This window comes from Amblyraja radiata, chromosome 12 (genome assembly GCF_010909765.2).
Source record: "Amblyraja radiata isolate CabotCenter1 chromosome 12, sAmbRad1.1.pri, whole genome shotgun sequence".
In the NCBI taxonomy this organism is placed as follows: Eukaryota; Metazoa; Chordata; class Chondrichthyes; order Rajiformes; family Rajidae; genus Amblyraja; species Amblyraja radiata.
The window spans coordinates 5,984,547-6,001,942 of NC_045967.1; the positions used below are offsets into that span (position 1 = coordinate 5,984,547).

The window sequence follows — 17,396 nt, forward strand, 5'->3', positions numbered from 1 at the left end:
GGGTCCAATGATTAGAAAAGTACCTGGATTCCCAATACTCTTCTCATCTAGAATACCATGACGAATGCAGTGGGATGTACAGTCTAAGTAGTGAAATCCTTGCACACGCTCAACATAAGTCTCTTCCATTTACTGTTGTGATGGACTTTTGCAAATTTCTTGTGAAAAAATTGCATTAAAATAAAGCCATCTATGATTCCCATCACCTTATATAGCCAACTTTGTTTAAGTTACGGGAAACTTATCTGTTGTATGATTTGATCTCAGTATATATCCCTTATTGGTTGTAATTCATGCTTGACTTCTATAGAATTCAATTCAGAAACAAAATTCAACGTAAAACTAAATTTTATCCGTACAGGAAAGACCAGAACCCCACATTTTAACCCACAGTGTCTCTTGCCTCCTATTACAAAGCTGAGCCTACCAGGATAATAATCCACCAGGATAACAAATCATAACGTGACTTGTTTGTAGGTTTCCTGATGTTTACAATGAAAAGTATCTTGCAACTAGTGTCCAGAATGTTTTGATAGCCTGGTTGGCTGGATTTTCTAAGGAGAAGATTGTATCAAAGAAATGCTCCCAAGCTTCATAAAGTTTTAAGTCCTATATCTGAGAATGGATGTGCTGGCTCTGGAGAGAGCCCAGAGGAGGTTTACAAGAATTATCCCAGGGTTAACATATGATGAGCGTTTGATGGCACTGAACCCTTACTCGCTGGAGTTTAGACCTCATTAAAATTCACTAAAAATAGTGAAAGGCCTGGATAGGGTGGATGTGGAGAGGATGTTTCCACTTGTGGGAGTCTAGGACCGGAGGTTAGAGCCTCAAAATTAAATAACGTTCCTTTAGGAAGGAGATGAGGAGGAATTTCTTTAGTCAGAGGGTGGTGAATCTGTGAACTTCATTGTCACAGAAGGCTGTGGAGGCCGTCAATTAACATTTTCAAGGCAGAAATAGATAAATTCTTGATTAGTACGAGTGTCAGGGGTTATGGGGAGAAGTCAGGAGTATGGGATTAGGAGGGAAAGATAGATCAGCCATCTTCTTCTTCTTCTTGCGTATGGCGTGCACAGCCTAAAGTTGTAGGACAACTTGTTCTATTTGATCTTATTTGATTGTGCACACTGGGTTGATTGCATTCGTCGAAACAGGGCGGACCACGTGAAGGTTGCTATCTTCCACCCCTGACCAGCCATGATTGAATGGTGGAGTAGATTTGATGGGCTGAATGGCCTAATTCTGCTCCTATTACATAAACTTATGAAGCTTTTTGAGACCCTGTTCACTCTTGACAGAGAGTATTGAAATGAAAGATGTGGGGAGGCTGGGAGGAAAGAATTGAACAAATCTTGCTAGTTGAATAGTAGTTTTATTTGGGGGAAACGATCGGTGAAATGCCAGGACGGTAGAATAAAGCTTGGAATGGAATGAGTCAGAATGGTACACCATGTATCTTTAGAATTATTTCACATTAATTGGCACTGCATTGACTTTCATTTGGAGCTGTAATGAGACTGTTATGGGAAATGAAAATGTCACACTGTATAGTGCGCCCAAGAGTGCTTATTTGATTTGGTCATTAAAATAGAATGCGGAAGAAAGAAACAATCTAGAAATTCCATACTGCAACTTATTTTGAGAATGTTTTAGAAACTTGATTCCAAAAAAATGTGCTCACTACAACACTTGTATCTCTCTTTTAGACAAAAAGGGAAAGAAAACCGCCATTAAAAATAAATTTAATAATTGTAAGCCAATTTTATTTTACTTTTCCATTGCTTTGTGCAATGGGAAAGGTCAACGAGATTACAGACTTATCTTTTTCATTTTTCTGCTTTAATTTAATTCCGAAATGAAGGTATCCTTGGCAATGGGATTGGAGCGTAACACAGCTCAGATACCAAATAACGTTTGAATCTTTGTGAACTTCAATATTAAAAAAAAAAGTGTCAATGTTTAAAACTATGGTTGAAAGCAGGTACGCGTGGAACTGCAGATCCTAGTTTATAAAAAAAAACGACAAAGTGCTGGAATGACTCAGCGGGTCAGGCGGCATCTCTAGAAAACATGGATAGGCCACGTTTTGGGTTGTGATCCTTCTTCAGAAACCCACAACAAATATTTCTGCTTCCCCCTTCCCCTTCCACCTGTATCTCATGGCTTCACATTTCCATCTCTCTCTGTATCTCATAGCTTTTTGTTGTCTTCCCATCTCTAGCTTTTTGTCTGCCAATCAAACCCCCCTCGCCTGTATCCACCTATCACTCCCCAGGCTTTGCTTCCCTCCCCCCTCCTCTCTTCCAGCTTTCTCACCCCTACTACAGTCACTGAAGAAGTGACTTATTCTAAACATCACCGATCCATGCTGAAGATGCTCCAGTTACTGAGTTACTCCAGCACTTTCTCTGTCCTCTCGCTCCTCCGCCCCCAGACATAGATCTCCCCTGGTCCTTGCCTTTCACCCCACGTTCTCCGTCCTTTCACCTCCGCGTTCAGAATGCCAATTCCACCATTTCTGCCACCTACAATGTGATCACCACCACTCACATCTTTCTAACCCCTTTCTGCTTTCTCTAGATGCCTCTCCTTCCTCAACTCATTCGAACACTCATCCCTTCCCACCCGAACCACCCCCTCCCCAAATTTAGAAACATTTATTGGGAGAAGTCAAATAGATTTTTTGAGGGTGAGGCCATGATGATCCGTTGAGTTACTCCAGCACATTGTGTCTACCCACCATCACCCCAGGTACTTTCCCCTGAAACCATAGAAAATGTAACACCTGTGCCTGAACCTCAACCTTCATATCCACCCAGGGACCTCAACAGCCCTTCCAGGTGGGACTGAGGTTCACATGCACCCCCTCTAACCTCATCTACTTATCTATGCTCCCAATGTGGCCTTCATTACATTGACGACACCAGGCGTAGACTAAGCCTGGATTCACCAGATTTTGCTTTGGCGATATCCACCAGTAATATATTCATAGAAACATAGAAAATAGGTGCAGGAGTAGGCCATTCGGCCCTTCGAGCCTGCACCGCCATTCAATATGATCATGGCTGATCATCCAACTCAGTATCCTGTACCTGCCTTCTCTTCATACCCCCTGATCCCTTTAGCCACAAGGGCCACGTCTAACTCCCTCTTAAATATAGCCAATGAACTGGCCTCAACTACTTTCTGTGGCAGAGAATTCCACAGATTCACCACTCTCTGTGTGAGATTTTCTCATCTCGGTCCTAAAAGACTTCTCCCTTATCCTTAAACTGTGACCCCTTGTTCTGGACTTCCCCAACATCGGGAACAATCTTCTTGCATCTAACCTGTCCAACCCCTTAAGTTTTCCATTTACATATGTCTACTGAGTGACTAGGGCCACAATTCACTGGAAGATGCTTTTATGTATTTGTTATTTATATAATTAATCTGCACCCTGACACCAGCAACATTACAGTCAGGATGTTTACAATGTAAGTGACCAGCTCACTTATTCAGCTTCCTTTCTAGATTTGAGCAGGACAATTTATAGTGGGAATCATAACACTTACGGGTAAGGCGTACATCTACAAAGTGCCTGCTTATCCTGTGATTTTCTATTCTCCTGTAACCTTGCTTCTTCCGAAGACTGCGCCTTTGATTGTCCAGCTGGCGTTTAGAACCAGTAATGCATATGGATAAAAATTGTCAACCGATAAAGGTCACCCAAATTAATATTCCAATCAAACCTTCAGTTCCTCGTTGCGATTGTCAAGCTGATTGTAACCTGTTGAAATTTCCGGTTTACATTCATAGTTACTTAGGTTTTACTCTTTCAAAACTCTGATCATTTTCGTTCTTGCCACAATGTCAGATTTTAATGAAAGATTAATTAACAAATTAAATGAATGAATAATTTTTGGAATAATGCTGAATTGGAGCCAAGATGAAAGCTAAGCTGTAACTGTAATCGTAATGAGATTTTAACAAGTTCTGCCATATCCTTTCAGTTTCCATTGAGATAATTGTAATTTGATAGCATTAATACATTCCATATGGCGCCTACCTCAGTTCCCTTATGGCAAAATGATTCCTCTTGACTGAAATTGAAAACATTTGTGTGTAATTTTTATTATCTCTCCTTAGTGATGCTTTTAAATTGTTCAGCTGCATAACCTTAAAAGGGAACTGCAGTGTTGCAAGTTAACACTGTTTAGCTTTTTCTCTTCCCATCTAGAAACATGTGGAGCAGGGAAAATCATGAAGTCTTACAGCGCGGCAGATGCTGCCGTTACCTTATCATCTTTCACTTCACCAAAAGAAAATGAACTTGGCCACAGGGCGTTATCGTTACCCACTTCAAAAGAGGGCATCACATTGGACCCACCCTCTCCTCTGAGACTCGCTGATGTACCTGAGCATATTTCAAGTGATTCCTCCACACATGCCATTTCCCTTACATCTTGTGTTACAAAGGGTGTGGGTTATTTGTCTGTACCAGAGGATTCTGACAAAGCTCCATTTAGGTACACGGAGCCTAAAGGCATTTCGCTGCTGTCGGCCGATTGCTTGATGCAACAGAGCAGAACCTGTCTGGGCTGCTTCATTGAATCGAAAGAAAGCATCGATGCGGAGCCTGGAATAAGCACGAAGATAGGTGACATGAACAGGGACTGTGACACCTGTTCAGTCTCCGATATAGGGATTCAGTGCATGAGTACAGGAGAAAATGCAAAATACGGTGATCAGCTCCTTTCCGACCAACTGCTAAGCTTTACAGTGCACAAGTCTAGGACTACAGACAAAAGAGATGTGGAGAAATCTGACAGTGAGTCAGAAGATATTACTCAAAAACATTACTACGAAGGATTACTGCTGGACAAATGCAACGGAGAGGAAGCTTTACTATCAAATCCCGGTCAGGATTGGGCTTATTTTGAGTCTTTTATTAGTGAAAGCAAAATCGAGCTACTTGACCTGTGCTCCAAAAACGAGCTCTCAGTCAATCTCTTTGCAGAGGAAGAAGTGGACAATTACATGTTTGATGATGAATCGACTCTTAGCAGTGACGTCTGCTCTCTAAAGATTCGGTACGAATCTTTTCAAGACAATGTCAGAGAAAAGACAAATGCACTTCAGGAAGAAGCACAGCTAAGCTTTTTCCCTAACGTCGTTTCAAACTGCACAAAAAAGGAAGGCAAAGCCTCGGTAAAAATGAACCTAGATGCATCACAAATGAAATCGGATGAGATTGCTATTTGGGATGACGAGGACCAGGCAGACGAGAGAGTGGGACTGCAGAAGTACAGCGGCACTGTGGACGTGAAGCTCTATGCAACTTCGAAGAGAAATCACTTCTTTGAAACAAATAATTCAGTGGAAGACTCGGGAGAGTACAGCGATGACAGCTTTGGGACAGATTCCTCCTATGACACCCTTAAGGGCAGCATGGACAGCACTGGGTATCTGACGAGGCAAAACGGCAACTGCTCTGGTCAACTAAACTATGCATTGCGTGCCAAGAGGAAAGTGCGATACAGCGATGACTACCTATACGATGTGGATTCCATAGAAAACGAAAAGGTTTCGGGGAAGAAGGAACGGGTGGCGGATGGTCCTAAGAAAGAAGACGATGATGAATGGTGTCCGCGAAAGCGTCGGAAATCGGCTCGGAGGGGTCCGCCAGTCATTATTAAATATATCATCATTAATAGGTTCAAAGGGCAAAAGAATATGCGGGTGAAAGTAAGTAAAATTGATGCCACCGAGACGAGTGTTTGTCTAACAGAAGAAGCATTGGGTAAATACAAGAAGCTTGCCCCCTTAAAGGAATTTTGGCTCCAAAGACAACCAAAGCGAGTGTTGGCAGTGCGTACTGAAAGGAGGAAGAGGCTGCATTTGAACAGCTCAGTCTCTGATGTGTTTCTCGCTCACCCTGCCAAGAGGAAAGGTAAACCATTTGCAAACAGACACAGGGCTCGTAGGGTCCGGCTCGAGCTGGGCCCCAACAAGCAGATTGCATGCTCTTTTGACCCAGTTGAAACTCAGCTGTTGACTCACGCTGAAAGGGAAGAGATGGCATTTGTCGACTCTCAGACGTTTGCGATTGAAATCCCGAGCTGCGCAAATGGGCTGTGTTCCACCAACGTTACATCAGGGACTGCTTCGGTGCGAGGCAAACCACAAGGAAAGTTTGAAAATAGAGTGAAGGAGAAGGGACGGCTAAAGAGACTAAAGTTAAAGGCAGAAGCCAAACTGAGAAGCTCCAGCAAAAAGCACAGGGTGGCAGTGAGTGATGGCATTGAGGCAATGACAAACGGCAGCGAGTTGGTTTCGGCTGTAAGGAGGCAGAATGGTTCAAGTAGTCTTCTGACTGATGCTATTCATTGTGCTCCTGACAACACCCGTTCATCGAAGTTGTGCCATGCAAAGGCTGCTGCTAAGAATTCTTCTTTCTCATCGGCCACTTGCTCGGCTGACAAGCCTCTGCCATCTGCCAATGCTCCAGCCACGATGCAAGTGATTCCAGGGGGGTATTTGCAGACGCTGCTGGAGGCATCTGACTCCATCGGCCACAACGGCCTCTCGTACTTCCCCAATCATTCCGTGGTTGCTTCCAAGCCACAGGACCGTTTTAACCCCTCAAACATGACGCACAGCTGCGTGATGTCCCCTCCCTCTGAATCTGAGCAGCAGCAGTCCCCACTTTACCAGGAGGGGACGCCATGCTTTGAGAAGATGTGGCATGCAAAGCAAGAGTATTCAGCTCTCAGAACGCCTGCCATTCTGCCGATGAGTCTGGATGGTGCAGTGTCACTGCCAGCAGACGCTGCTAGCCTGTCAGGAACCATTACCGATACTTATCAGCAAATAGATATGCACAGTGATGGGCTTGTGCTTAGCAAACATTATTCCCACACCCAGCCACTGCCGTCAAATACCAGCTATCAATCATGCATAATAGAAGACGGTGACGGCAATTTTCAGCTCCATCAAGATTCAGTAGCTCCAGACGACTCTCGGCTCATCAGTTTTGATTCAGTGGGTTCTTTGTCAGCAAGCTCCAATAATTTTGGCTCTTTAAGTTTGAAGTCATGCGAAAATGATGGCGAGGATGACATGAGTGAAGACTTTCTGGCCCATTGCAGCCCCAAGCTAGTAATTCAGCAAAGCATTGATGAAGTTGCACCTCTGAAAGAATCTGCTGACCTCCTTGACATCTCCAACTTCACTCCAGATCGATTCAGGCAGGTGACACTGTCTGACATTTCTCCCCCAATTACACCTGATCTTTCACCTGGAATAGTGGGGCCAGAGGTCAAGCTATTAGGCAAAGCCAAAGACTTTCAGGAGCAAGCTCAAGCTATGCTTGGAGAGCCAACTGAAATGGAATGGGGTGCAGTTCCCCAACCACATGATCAGGCTACTGAGACATTTATTTTGAATAATCATCAATTTCAGTTTCATTCCTTTAACAATGAAGATACCAACGAGTTGACGCAAAAGGACCCATTTGAAAAGCAAGCAGGAGCAGTGAAATTAAATAATAACAGAGGACAAAAAGCTAAAAGGAAAAGTGTCTCCAATAGACATGCGAGTCCAAACCAAAGCTCAGCTCCAAAAGGTACAAAGAAACCAAGGAAGGCAAAATCTACGAAGGCTACAGAAAAAACTCAAAACAGAAATAATTCCCGTCAGAACCCCGGGACTTGCAAAGCACCCAAAAAATCAGCTGGTGCCGCAAACTCTAAAAGGAGCGATGAAGTGCAGCTGCCTACTGCCAACCACAAGTTATTGGATGGTCTTGTTGGTAAAAACAACATATCACCTTGTGTTCAGTTACTCAATGAGTCCTTTCCACATCGTGGACCTGGTGCTGTACGGGGTAAAAGACAAGCAGGGGGTAACTCCACCTGGCCTCTGAGTAAAAAGACAAGTGCAGGTTGGACTGGACACAATGCCAGCAACAGCAATAACCTGCTGGTTGATGATCAGAGGGAATTTGAAGAACCAAGTAACATACTTTCCAATATTGCTTCTGGAATGGCTGAAGTCCAGCGTTTTATGATGGCTTCCATTGAGCCAATATGGAGCCCTGGAAGCCATAACATTGTCTCAGCTACCTGCCAGTCAGTTGAGGCAAATAGCCTGAAGTGGAAAACATTGAATATTTTGGGTGGAACCACATCAGAAACGAAAAAGAAGTCAAGTAGTTCTTCGCCAGCTAAAAACCGGAGAGCAACAGCCAAGGCCTTAAGTAATAAAAACCCTGCAAAGAGCACAGTTCCTCATACTACTGCCACAACTGGTCCTAACAATGAATTGAATTTCAGCTCTGGCGTGAGAAGTAGCAGTTTTGAACGAAGCTCTGACACCTCAAGTATTCCTGCCAGCAATGGCCCCATACACAAAAAAATGTACCGTCACAAAGCAACGTTAAAGTTGTCAGGAGACGAAAAGATTAAGGTAAAGAGAGCAGAGCGAGAACAGCAGCACAAGGACCCATTTGTGGCAGCCTCTCTTGAAAAACTGAGGTAATACCCAGTACAGTGGCTGTGTTGCACCCTTTACTACCCCAGCACCTTCTAAGCCCAGGCACTGTCTCTTATTTTATCCCGTTTTAAGCACGAATTGCATGCAAGAGGCAGTTTTTCCCCACCCCCTGCCCCCTTTCTCAAAAGGAATGATTTGCATGAGAACTCCTAGAATGGCAAACTTAATTATGAAATGACTTTTGTTCTGACTTGGCTGTGGTACAATTAACACAGTTGCTACTAACACTGTTATTTCACTTCAAGTTTTTTTTCATAATCCTTAGCAACATTTTAGTAGACTACATTTTCTACAGCTGCTGCAAAAAAAAAAAAAGAAACCCTTTGAACCATGGAATAAATTATTTGGTTTTCCTGCAGCAAAAATGGCTGCCGTTTGCTCTCAGTGAAAAGGGAGCCTTTTGAGTTTACCAATGTTTGAAGAAGATTTTTGTTTCCGGCAAAAACAGTTTAGTGTTCTTCAGGATAATGTTTCACACGAGAAGAATTGCTCAGAGGCCTTGTCAGTGATCAAACAAAAATGGAAGTGCTGGAATTACAAGAGATGTAATCATTGGGCATCTTGCAGAATTCAGTATCTTTAGTAAGATTCAAGGTTCTGCGCTCTAAAGAGTGGTAGAACTATGCTTCACCAGTGATGTACCATAACACATGCACTACTTGCAAAAATCTGTGCCAAACCATGAACAAGTGTAAAGATAATTTTATGACAGTAGGAACATGACAACTTAGATCTTAGTTTTTTTTCTTTATATATGTTTTTAAAAAAGAGAGGGGAATAAAAGATGAATTGAACTTATTATTCCAGTAATATTATGGCAAGTCCCTTGAAGCACCTGCAGCTCCCTGTGGATTATGGCATCTCAATGGTTACCAAAACACTGACGGCTAACAAGTTCAGCAGTGGTTCCACTTTGCCAAATATGCTTACCTCATCTGCTTGGCAACGCGCTGACTCACTCTGGGGAGTTTAGATGGAATTAACTGGTTTGTGTTCAATCTGAGCTTTATCGAAAGTTCGACCAAGGGGTATTTCCGATGTTTGGACCAAGTCTGGGAGAAGCGGCAAGTGCCGTCTATGTACTGAAAGGACATATTCCTACCGTATGATGATGTCACGATGGACAATTGCAGTTCACTGAGGTAAGTGTACATTTCAATAAAGTTGTGATGTTTATTTTTAAAGAAAAACTTCACTTAATTATTCTGATGGTAATTACATTGAAACATAGAAAATAGGTGCAGGAGGAGGCCATTCGGCCCTTCGAGCCAGTACCACCATTCATTGTGATCATGGCTGATCGTCTCCAATCAATAACCTGTGCCTGCCTTCTCCCCATATCCCTTGATTCCACTAGTCCCTAGAGCTCTATTTAACTCTTTCTTAAATCCATCCAGTGACTTGGCCTCCACTGCCCTCTGTGGCAGCGAATTCCACAAATTCACAACTCTCTGGGTGAAGCCATTTTTTCTCACCTCAGTCTTAAATGGCCTCCCCTTTATTCTAAGACTGTGGTCCCTGGTTCTGGACTCGCCCAACATTGGGAACATTTTTCCTGCATCTAACTTGTCCAGTCCTTTTATGATTTTATATGTTTCAAAAAAATCCCCCTCATCCTTCAAAACTCCAGTGAGTATAAGCCTAATTAGTTTTACAAACTCAAAGGACAGGGAAGAATGGTCCCGACCCGAAACATCACCTATTCCTTTTCTCCAGAGGTACTGTCTCACCCGCTGAGTTACACCAGTTTTTTGTGTTTATCCTAAGTTAGGATGTTGAGACGCGGTTTGGAGTTGGTGAATTTGCTGGGTGTGATTCATTGTTCTCAAAGAGCTCAGTCATTCAGAGAATGCACTAATCTGAAAATATTTTGAATGTATTGTATTGCGAATCAAATCAGGTTGTGCTACGCTTGTATTTACTACTAATCTAAATAAACTTGGAATACACTGGCCTTCATCCCTCAAGTCGTGTATATCCAGGCCACTGATATAAAGATGAGGTGATTTTGCGCTTTAGAGGAATACAATGATAAAGGAGATAAACAACAGAGAAAAGACTGGTCATAGTTATTAGTAAATTGCCTGTTTATGTTGAATGGTGAGAAGAACAGAAAATACAATTACGCCAGACAAAGGTTGGATGGCCACATATCTGTCTTTAAACATGTGAAATGCTAGTCATTGTGAAGCATGTTTAGGGTAGCCCAACAGTACAACTGGTAGAGTTGCTGCCTCAGCACCAGAGATCTGGGTCTGATCCTGACCTCAGGTGCTGTGTGCATGGAGCTTCACCTTCTCCCCCTGACCCCATGAGTTTCCACTGGGTGCTCTGATTTCCTCCCACATCTCAAAGACGTGCAAGTTTGCAGATGAATTAACTTCTGCAAATTTACCCCAGTGTTTAAGGAGTGGATGAGAAAATAACATAAAATGCTGTCATTGATCAGTGTGAACCCAATGGGCTGAATAGCCTGTTTCCATGCTGTAACTCTAAACTAGACTAAACTAAGTGAAAGATATTTCATCCTTAGTGGGGCCCACCGTCATTGTCTCGGTAATCTTTCCCCCGCCCTTCCAGAGCATCTTCAAAAGTCTCTTCATACTCAGTGTGGCCTTGGGCAAATTTATTCCAACAAACCAACCCTACGATCTTGGCCACTTGTTTTGGAGTTCTCTCCCCCATCCCCCGTTTTTCTTGCCTTCCTTTGAAACCTTCTTCAAATTTACATTTGCTTAAGCAGCATTTTAATTGAGGAACATTATCCCAATATTTTCCCTGCCCTATCATTTATTATTCTTTTCAAATTGGTTTACATAATTCTGTATTAAGGGTACTTTGTTGATCTCTTTCCTTGCTTTATCTTCCCCGGCAGAAGAAAGTTGGGGAAATGAGTTGGAGTAAAATGTTTGATCGGGATTAAGTGCTTTTGAGCTGGAGGTGAGCAGCTCCATGAACCAATTGCCCTCTTCCATCTCATCACTGTGTCCTTGTGCAGTTGCCATTGTAACTCAATGTCTGACTTATTTGCTGCACCCTCGGTCGTACTGCAATGTACCCACTGAAGAACATTACGCTATGTCAAGTCAAGCCAAGTTTTATTCGTCACTTCCACATAAAGTGCAGTGATATGAATGTACAGCGAATGTACTTTGTAATAAATAATCACAAGGCAGCAAAGATAACTATAATACATTTTAGAATTGTGAGAGCATAGAGGTAGCCATTTGGACATTCAAGTCCATTCTTGCTCTCTGCAATAACCATCTAGTGGGATAATCCCCAAGCACTTTCCTAAAATGTTCCCCCCATTTCTGTTTCCACACACTGAATTCCAGATCATGATTGGATATGTTTTTCCTTGGATATTGTCTGATTTTTATTCACCTGGTCTTCAATCCTTGTCTGATTTTAAATCCTTCTGCCGGTGGAAATGGCTGGGACATCCCTAGGCTGCACTCACCGGACCCTGACCATTGAGTGTCTTTAACCAAGGGGACCATCAACGATGAGTTTAGTTTAGAGATACAGCGCGGAAACAGGCCCTTCGGTCCACTGAGTCCGCACCAACAAGCAATCGCCATACACCAACACTATTCCACACACACACGAGGGACAATTTACATTTGTACTAAACTCAGTCTGAAGAAGGGTTTTGGGCCGAAACGTTGCCTATTTCCTTCGCTCCATTGATGCTGCTGCACCCGCTGAGTTTCTCCAGCTTTTTTGTGTACCTTTAATTAACCTACAAACCTGTACATCTTTGGAGTGTGGGAGGACACCGAAGATCTCGGAGAAAAACCCACGTGGTCACGGGGGGAACATAGAAACTCCTTTGAGACAGCACCCGTTGTCGGGATTGAACCCGGGTCTCTGGCGCTGAAAGGCAGCAACTCTACCGCTGCGCCACCGTGCCACCATGAGCTTGATTATGCCTTTGACATGTCTACACACTTTCAAGTAAGTGTCCTGGGTTAATGTCTCGTGCAGGAATCCAGCATTACAATTTCTTATCTTTAATATAGCGGCAAGACAAGAGAGAGGGGAGGGGGTGTAGAGAATGCACCAGAGGATCTGCTCTCAATGAAGAAATGAAATTAGGAATTTTTTTTTTAATTAAAAAAAAAGACAAATAAAAAAAAAGAAGAAATGAACGAACTTGCACAGACCAAAACATTTCATGTCGTTGACCTTTGACAACAAAAAACACTGAGAATAATTTCTTCCTTTGCTGTGGCGCAATAATCATCTGCCCCCTTGTAGAATCTTCCAGATCCTTATTGCACTGATTTTAATAAATTTAAACCGTCTATTTTTCGCCCATAGTTATCAGTTCCTTAATGAGCTCTGGATCTTCCCTCAGATTTAAGAACCAGATTCCTTGGACTCTGTGGACAACAGCATCACCCTTCTACACTGGACCTACTGACAAACCTTAGCTGCCTTTTGTCTGCTCAACTGCCCACTCACTCATTTCAACTTTAAAGTACCTAATAGGTACTGCTCTTCTGCCATAGCTGCTCAGAGAGGTGACATGTTTATAATATTTCGCAACTTCTGCTGCAGGCTGGCTTCATGTCTATCAGCTCGTGGATGTATCTCGGGAACCTCAAGCCCTGACCCTATTTCCACCTACTCTTCTGGCGAGTGAGAATACCTTCAACATCATCTCCTTAACTGGCCACATCTTACTCTGAACCTAGAAAGCAATTCAATGATGCTTTATGCCAACTCCAACCTATGAAAGGTAGACACAAAATGCTGGAGTAACTCAGCGGGACAGGCAGCATCACTGGAGAGAAGGAATGGTGACGTTTCGGGTCAAGACCCCTCCAGACTGAGAGTCGGGAGAGAGAGCACAGAGTAGAAATGAGGCACAAAATGAAATGCCTCACCTACAATGAGGCAGAGGTTCACCTGTACCTCCTCCAACCTCATCTACTGTATCTGCTGGTCCAATTGTGGACTCCTGTATATCGGCGAGACCAAGCGCAGGCTTGGCGATCGTTTCGCTGCACACCTTCGCTAAGTCTGCCTAAACTTACCTGATCACACAGTTGCTCAACACTTTAAATCCACCTCACATTCCCACACTGACCTTTGTGTCCTGGGCCTCCTCCATTGTCAGAGTGAGGCCCAGCGCAAATCTGAAGAACAGCACCTCATATTTTGCTTGGGCAACTTACACCCCTGCTACATGAATATGGACTTCTCTAACTTCAAGTAACCCTTGCTTTCCCTCTCTATCCATCCCTTCCCCCTTATCAGTTCTCTGATCAGTCTGACTGTCCATCTGATTACATTTTCAATCTATTTGCTTTGTTATCACCTAATCCTAGCTAACTTTTGTCTCGATGTCTCATTTTCACACCTTACCCTTCCTTATCTCTGTTTCTCCCTCTCCCCTGACTCTCAGTCTGAAGAAGGGTTCGACCCAAAACATCACCCATTCCTTCTATCCACAGATGCTGCCACAAATGCTCCAGCGTTTTGCCTACTCCAGCATTTTGTGTCTATCTTTGGTGTAAAACAGCATCCGTAATTCCTTCCTACACTGTTCCCAACATACTCTTCCTCTGAAATACTGGTCACCTGGCCATACTGTTTAAGGAGACCCTCATGGATGCACCTCACAAATTCTCCCCGTCTCAGCTTTATGAACTAAGTAAGTCCCAGCCGATATTGGGGAAGATAAAGTCAGCCACTGTGACAGGTGTCAGAGGTTATAGGGAGAAGGCAGGAGAATGTGGTTAGGAGGGAGAGATAGATCGGCCATGATTGAATGGCGGAGTAGACTTGATGAACCGAATGGCCTAATTCTACTCCTATTCCCTTATGACCTTAACTGTTGCTTTAGGCATCATCCCTTGATCTATTCCACTGCCTTTGCTCGCTGTTGGGAGGTCAGTAGTATTCTCACATTAAAGTGATTGCACCTTTCTTACCCATGTTGCCTCAGTGGCGAACACTTCAGTCTGTCCTCTGAGTGGCATTGTGACATTTTAGACAATAGATAATAGGTGCAGGAGTAGGCCATTCAGCCCTTCGAGCCAGCACCACCATACATTGTGATCATGGCTGATCATCCCCAATTAGTACCCCGTTCCTGCCTTCGCCCCATATCCCCTGATTCCACTATCTTTAAGAGCCCTATCTAGCTCTCTCTTGAAAGTATCCCGAGAACCAGCCTCCACAGACTCACCACTCTCTGTGAGAAAATGTATTTCCTCGTCTCTGTTCTAAATGGCTTACCCCTTATTCTTAAACTGTGGCCCCTGGTTCTGGACTTCCCCAACATCAGGAACATGTTTCCTGCCTCTAGCGTGTCCAAACCCTTAATAATCTTGTATGCTTCAATAAGATGCCCTCTCATCCTTCTAAACTCCAGAGTATACAAGCCCAGCCGCTCCATTCTCTGAGCCTATAACAGTCCCGCCATCCTGGGAATTAACCTTGTAAACCTATGCTGCACTCCCTCAATATCAATAATGTCCTTCCTCAAATGAGGGGTTCAAAACTGCACACAATCTGCTCTTCGATCTGCTCTTCCACCTCTCCTACCCCCCTCTCTATCATATCTGAAGCACATTGCTTGGCCAGTCACAGACTGTGTTCGAAAAAAAAGTTCCCCCAATGTGCAGAGAGTGGATGAGAAAGTGGGATAACATAGAACTAGTGTGAACAGGTGATCGATGGTGGGCTTGGTCTTGGTGGACCAAAAGGCTTGTTTCCATGCTGCGTCTTTCAACTGGACGAAAACAACACTCCTGGTTATGGAGTGGCAAATTGAGTTGTCACCTTTTCAGTTCAGAGATACAGCGTGGAAACAGGCCCTTCCACCTACCGAGTCCGTGCTGACCAGCAATCCCCGTACACTAGCACTATCCTACACACTGGGAACAATTTACAATTTTTTTTTACTGAAGTGAAATTAACCTAGGAAGTGTGGGAGGAAACTGGAGCACCTGGGGAAAGCCCACGTGGTCATGGGGAATACATGCAAACTCCAGACAGACAGTACCCGTAGTCAAGATCGAACTCGGGCCTCTGGTACTGTAAGGCAGCAACTCTACCGCTGCACCACCGTGCCACCATCTCTGTATGCCCCATTAAGGGCTTTTAGTGCATGTGTATGTAACGTTCCAGAGAGTAGTTACAGAGAGTAAGTCAAAAATAAATGTTGCTATAAGCAAGATATTTGCAAGACTGAAACACACATCTGAGTATATTACATCAGTGAAGAAATCTAATAAACTTGAAATTACAAGATTCCTAATGCAAATCTCTCAATGTTTTTAATTAACTTTCTGGCAAAGGATATTAGTTCCAATTGATAGACGATGCTTTGAAATTTTAAGAAAATATGATCTTCTAAAGTTTAAAATTCAACATAAGACAATTATAAATATCTTCTGGCCGTTATCATTAACTGTGTTCATTGTCTACAACACTGTGTTACACAATGCCCAGGGTGCTGGATTGTGGTTTGCTAATTATGATTTACACATCTCAGGAGATTCAAGTCAGGGGGATATATATGAGAGAGGTGAGGTGTTAATTAATCACCAATCTGATTCATTACATTTCATCTTTGGAGACCGCTGTTTCATCTGGTTCCTGGGAGAAAAGATAAAGAGATGGAACTCTACCTGTAGATCGATTATTGTAGGGAATTTATAAGTTAATTGAATGAAGGAATCTCCGCAGACTCAATTCAAGATCCAATTTTCAGAGTTGGCAAATAATTCCGAGGTTATTCCTGGCATTTGTAAATTTAAATCATCGCTAAGAACGATATTTGCATTAAAGCAAAACTGATGATTGAATCATGAAAACCTGATAGATTGATTGTGCCCATTGTAAACCGGCAAGCACTCAAGCAGTTTGAGATTCACTACCCATTCCAACCTTGCTATTCTAGTGCTACTGTAGCAAAGAAGGTCGGCACATTAAACGTTGTCCAGTTATACAGTTTCAAATTCTAGGTTATCTTGTTTCAAGTCCAGGTTAGAAAATTGGAATGATACTCCTATATGCATCGCTGAGTATTATATCCTGAGGATGGGCAAGAAAATGTTTTAAAGTTCATCACAAACCAAGCATCCAAATTGATTATTCACCACGGAATATTGTCTCTGTTGCATTAGACAAATACTTCATGGTTGAATTTTAATGTAAATTGGTTTTACAATGTACCAGTTTTTGAAAGTTGTCATTAACACTGAAGTTTAAAATGAAAAAATACAGAGCAGCATAATCATATTTTTAATCTTATCATTAACTGACCAGCAGAACACTGTTTTACCCATTGGCTATGTGTTGGAAGGAACTGCAGATGGTGGTTACACCGAAATAGACACAACAAGCTAGAGTAACCCAGCGGGACAGGCAACATACCCAACAGGTAGCTAGTTATTCTCAAGTGATTCAAGCCTGGGCAGTTTAATTGAGAGAGGTGAAACTGTCATGAGAACCAATCTGGAAAAAAAGAGTCAAGAGTGTTTTATTGCCATTTGTCCCAAATAGAACAATGACATTCTTACTTGCAGCAGCACAACAGAATATATAAACATAGTACACTGTAAACAATATGATAAACAAGCAAAAAAAGTTTGTGTGGGAAAAAACCTGCAGATGCTGGTTTAAATCGAAGGTAGACACAAAATGCCGGAGTAACTCAGCCGGTCAGGCAGCGTCTCTGGAGAGAAGGAATGGGTGATGTTTCAGGTTGAGACCCTTCTTCAGTGTATGTGTAAATATACATATTCACATGTACTCACACACCCACACAAACAAATGTACACATACAAAAAAACAACTATTAGTGTTATGCAAATCCAGTGAGCAGACATTGCAGA

The 17,396-nt window shown here is 42.9% G+C and overlaps 1 protein-coding gene across 1 annotated transcript in view; it reads left to right on the forward strand.

The window, feature by feature from the left end:
- Window positions 1-17,396, forward strand: part of nexmif (neurite extension and migration factor) — a 325,589-nt gene that overhangs the window by 301,216 nt on the left and 6,977 nt on the right. The window contains exon 4 of the mRNA XM_033030141.1: window positions 4,223-9,680. Within this exon, the coding sequence (XP_032886032.1) occupies window positions 4,223-8,523 (4,301 nt within the window). The 3' untranslated portion in view covers window positions 8,524-9,680. The remainder of the gene's footprint in view (window positions 1-4,222; window positions 9,681-17,396) is intronic.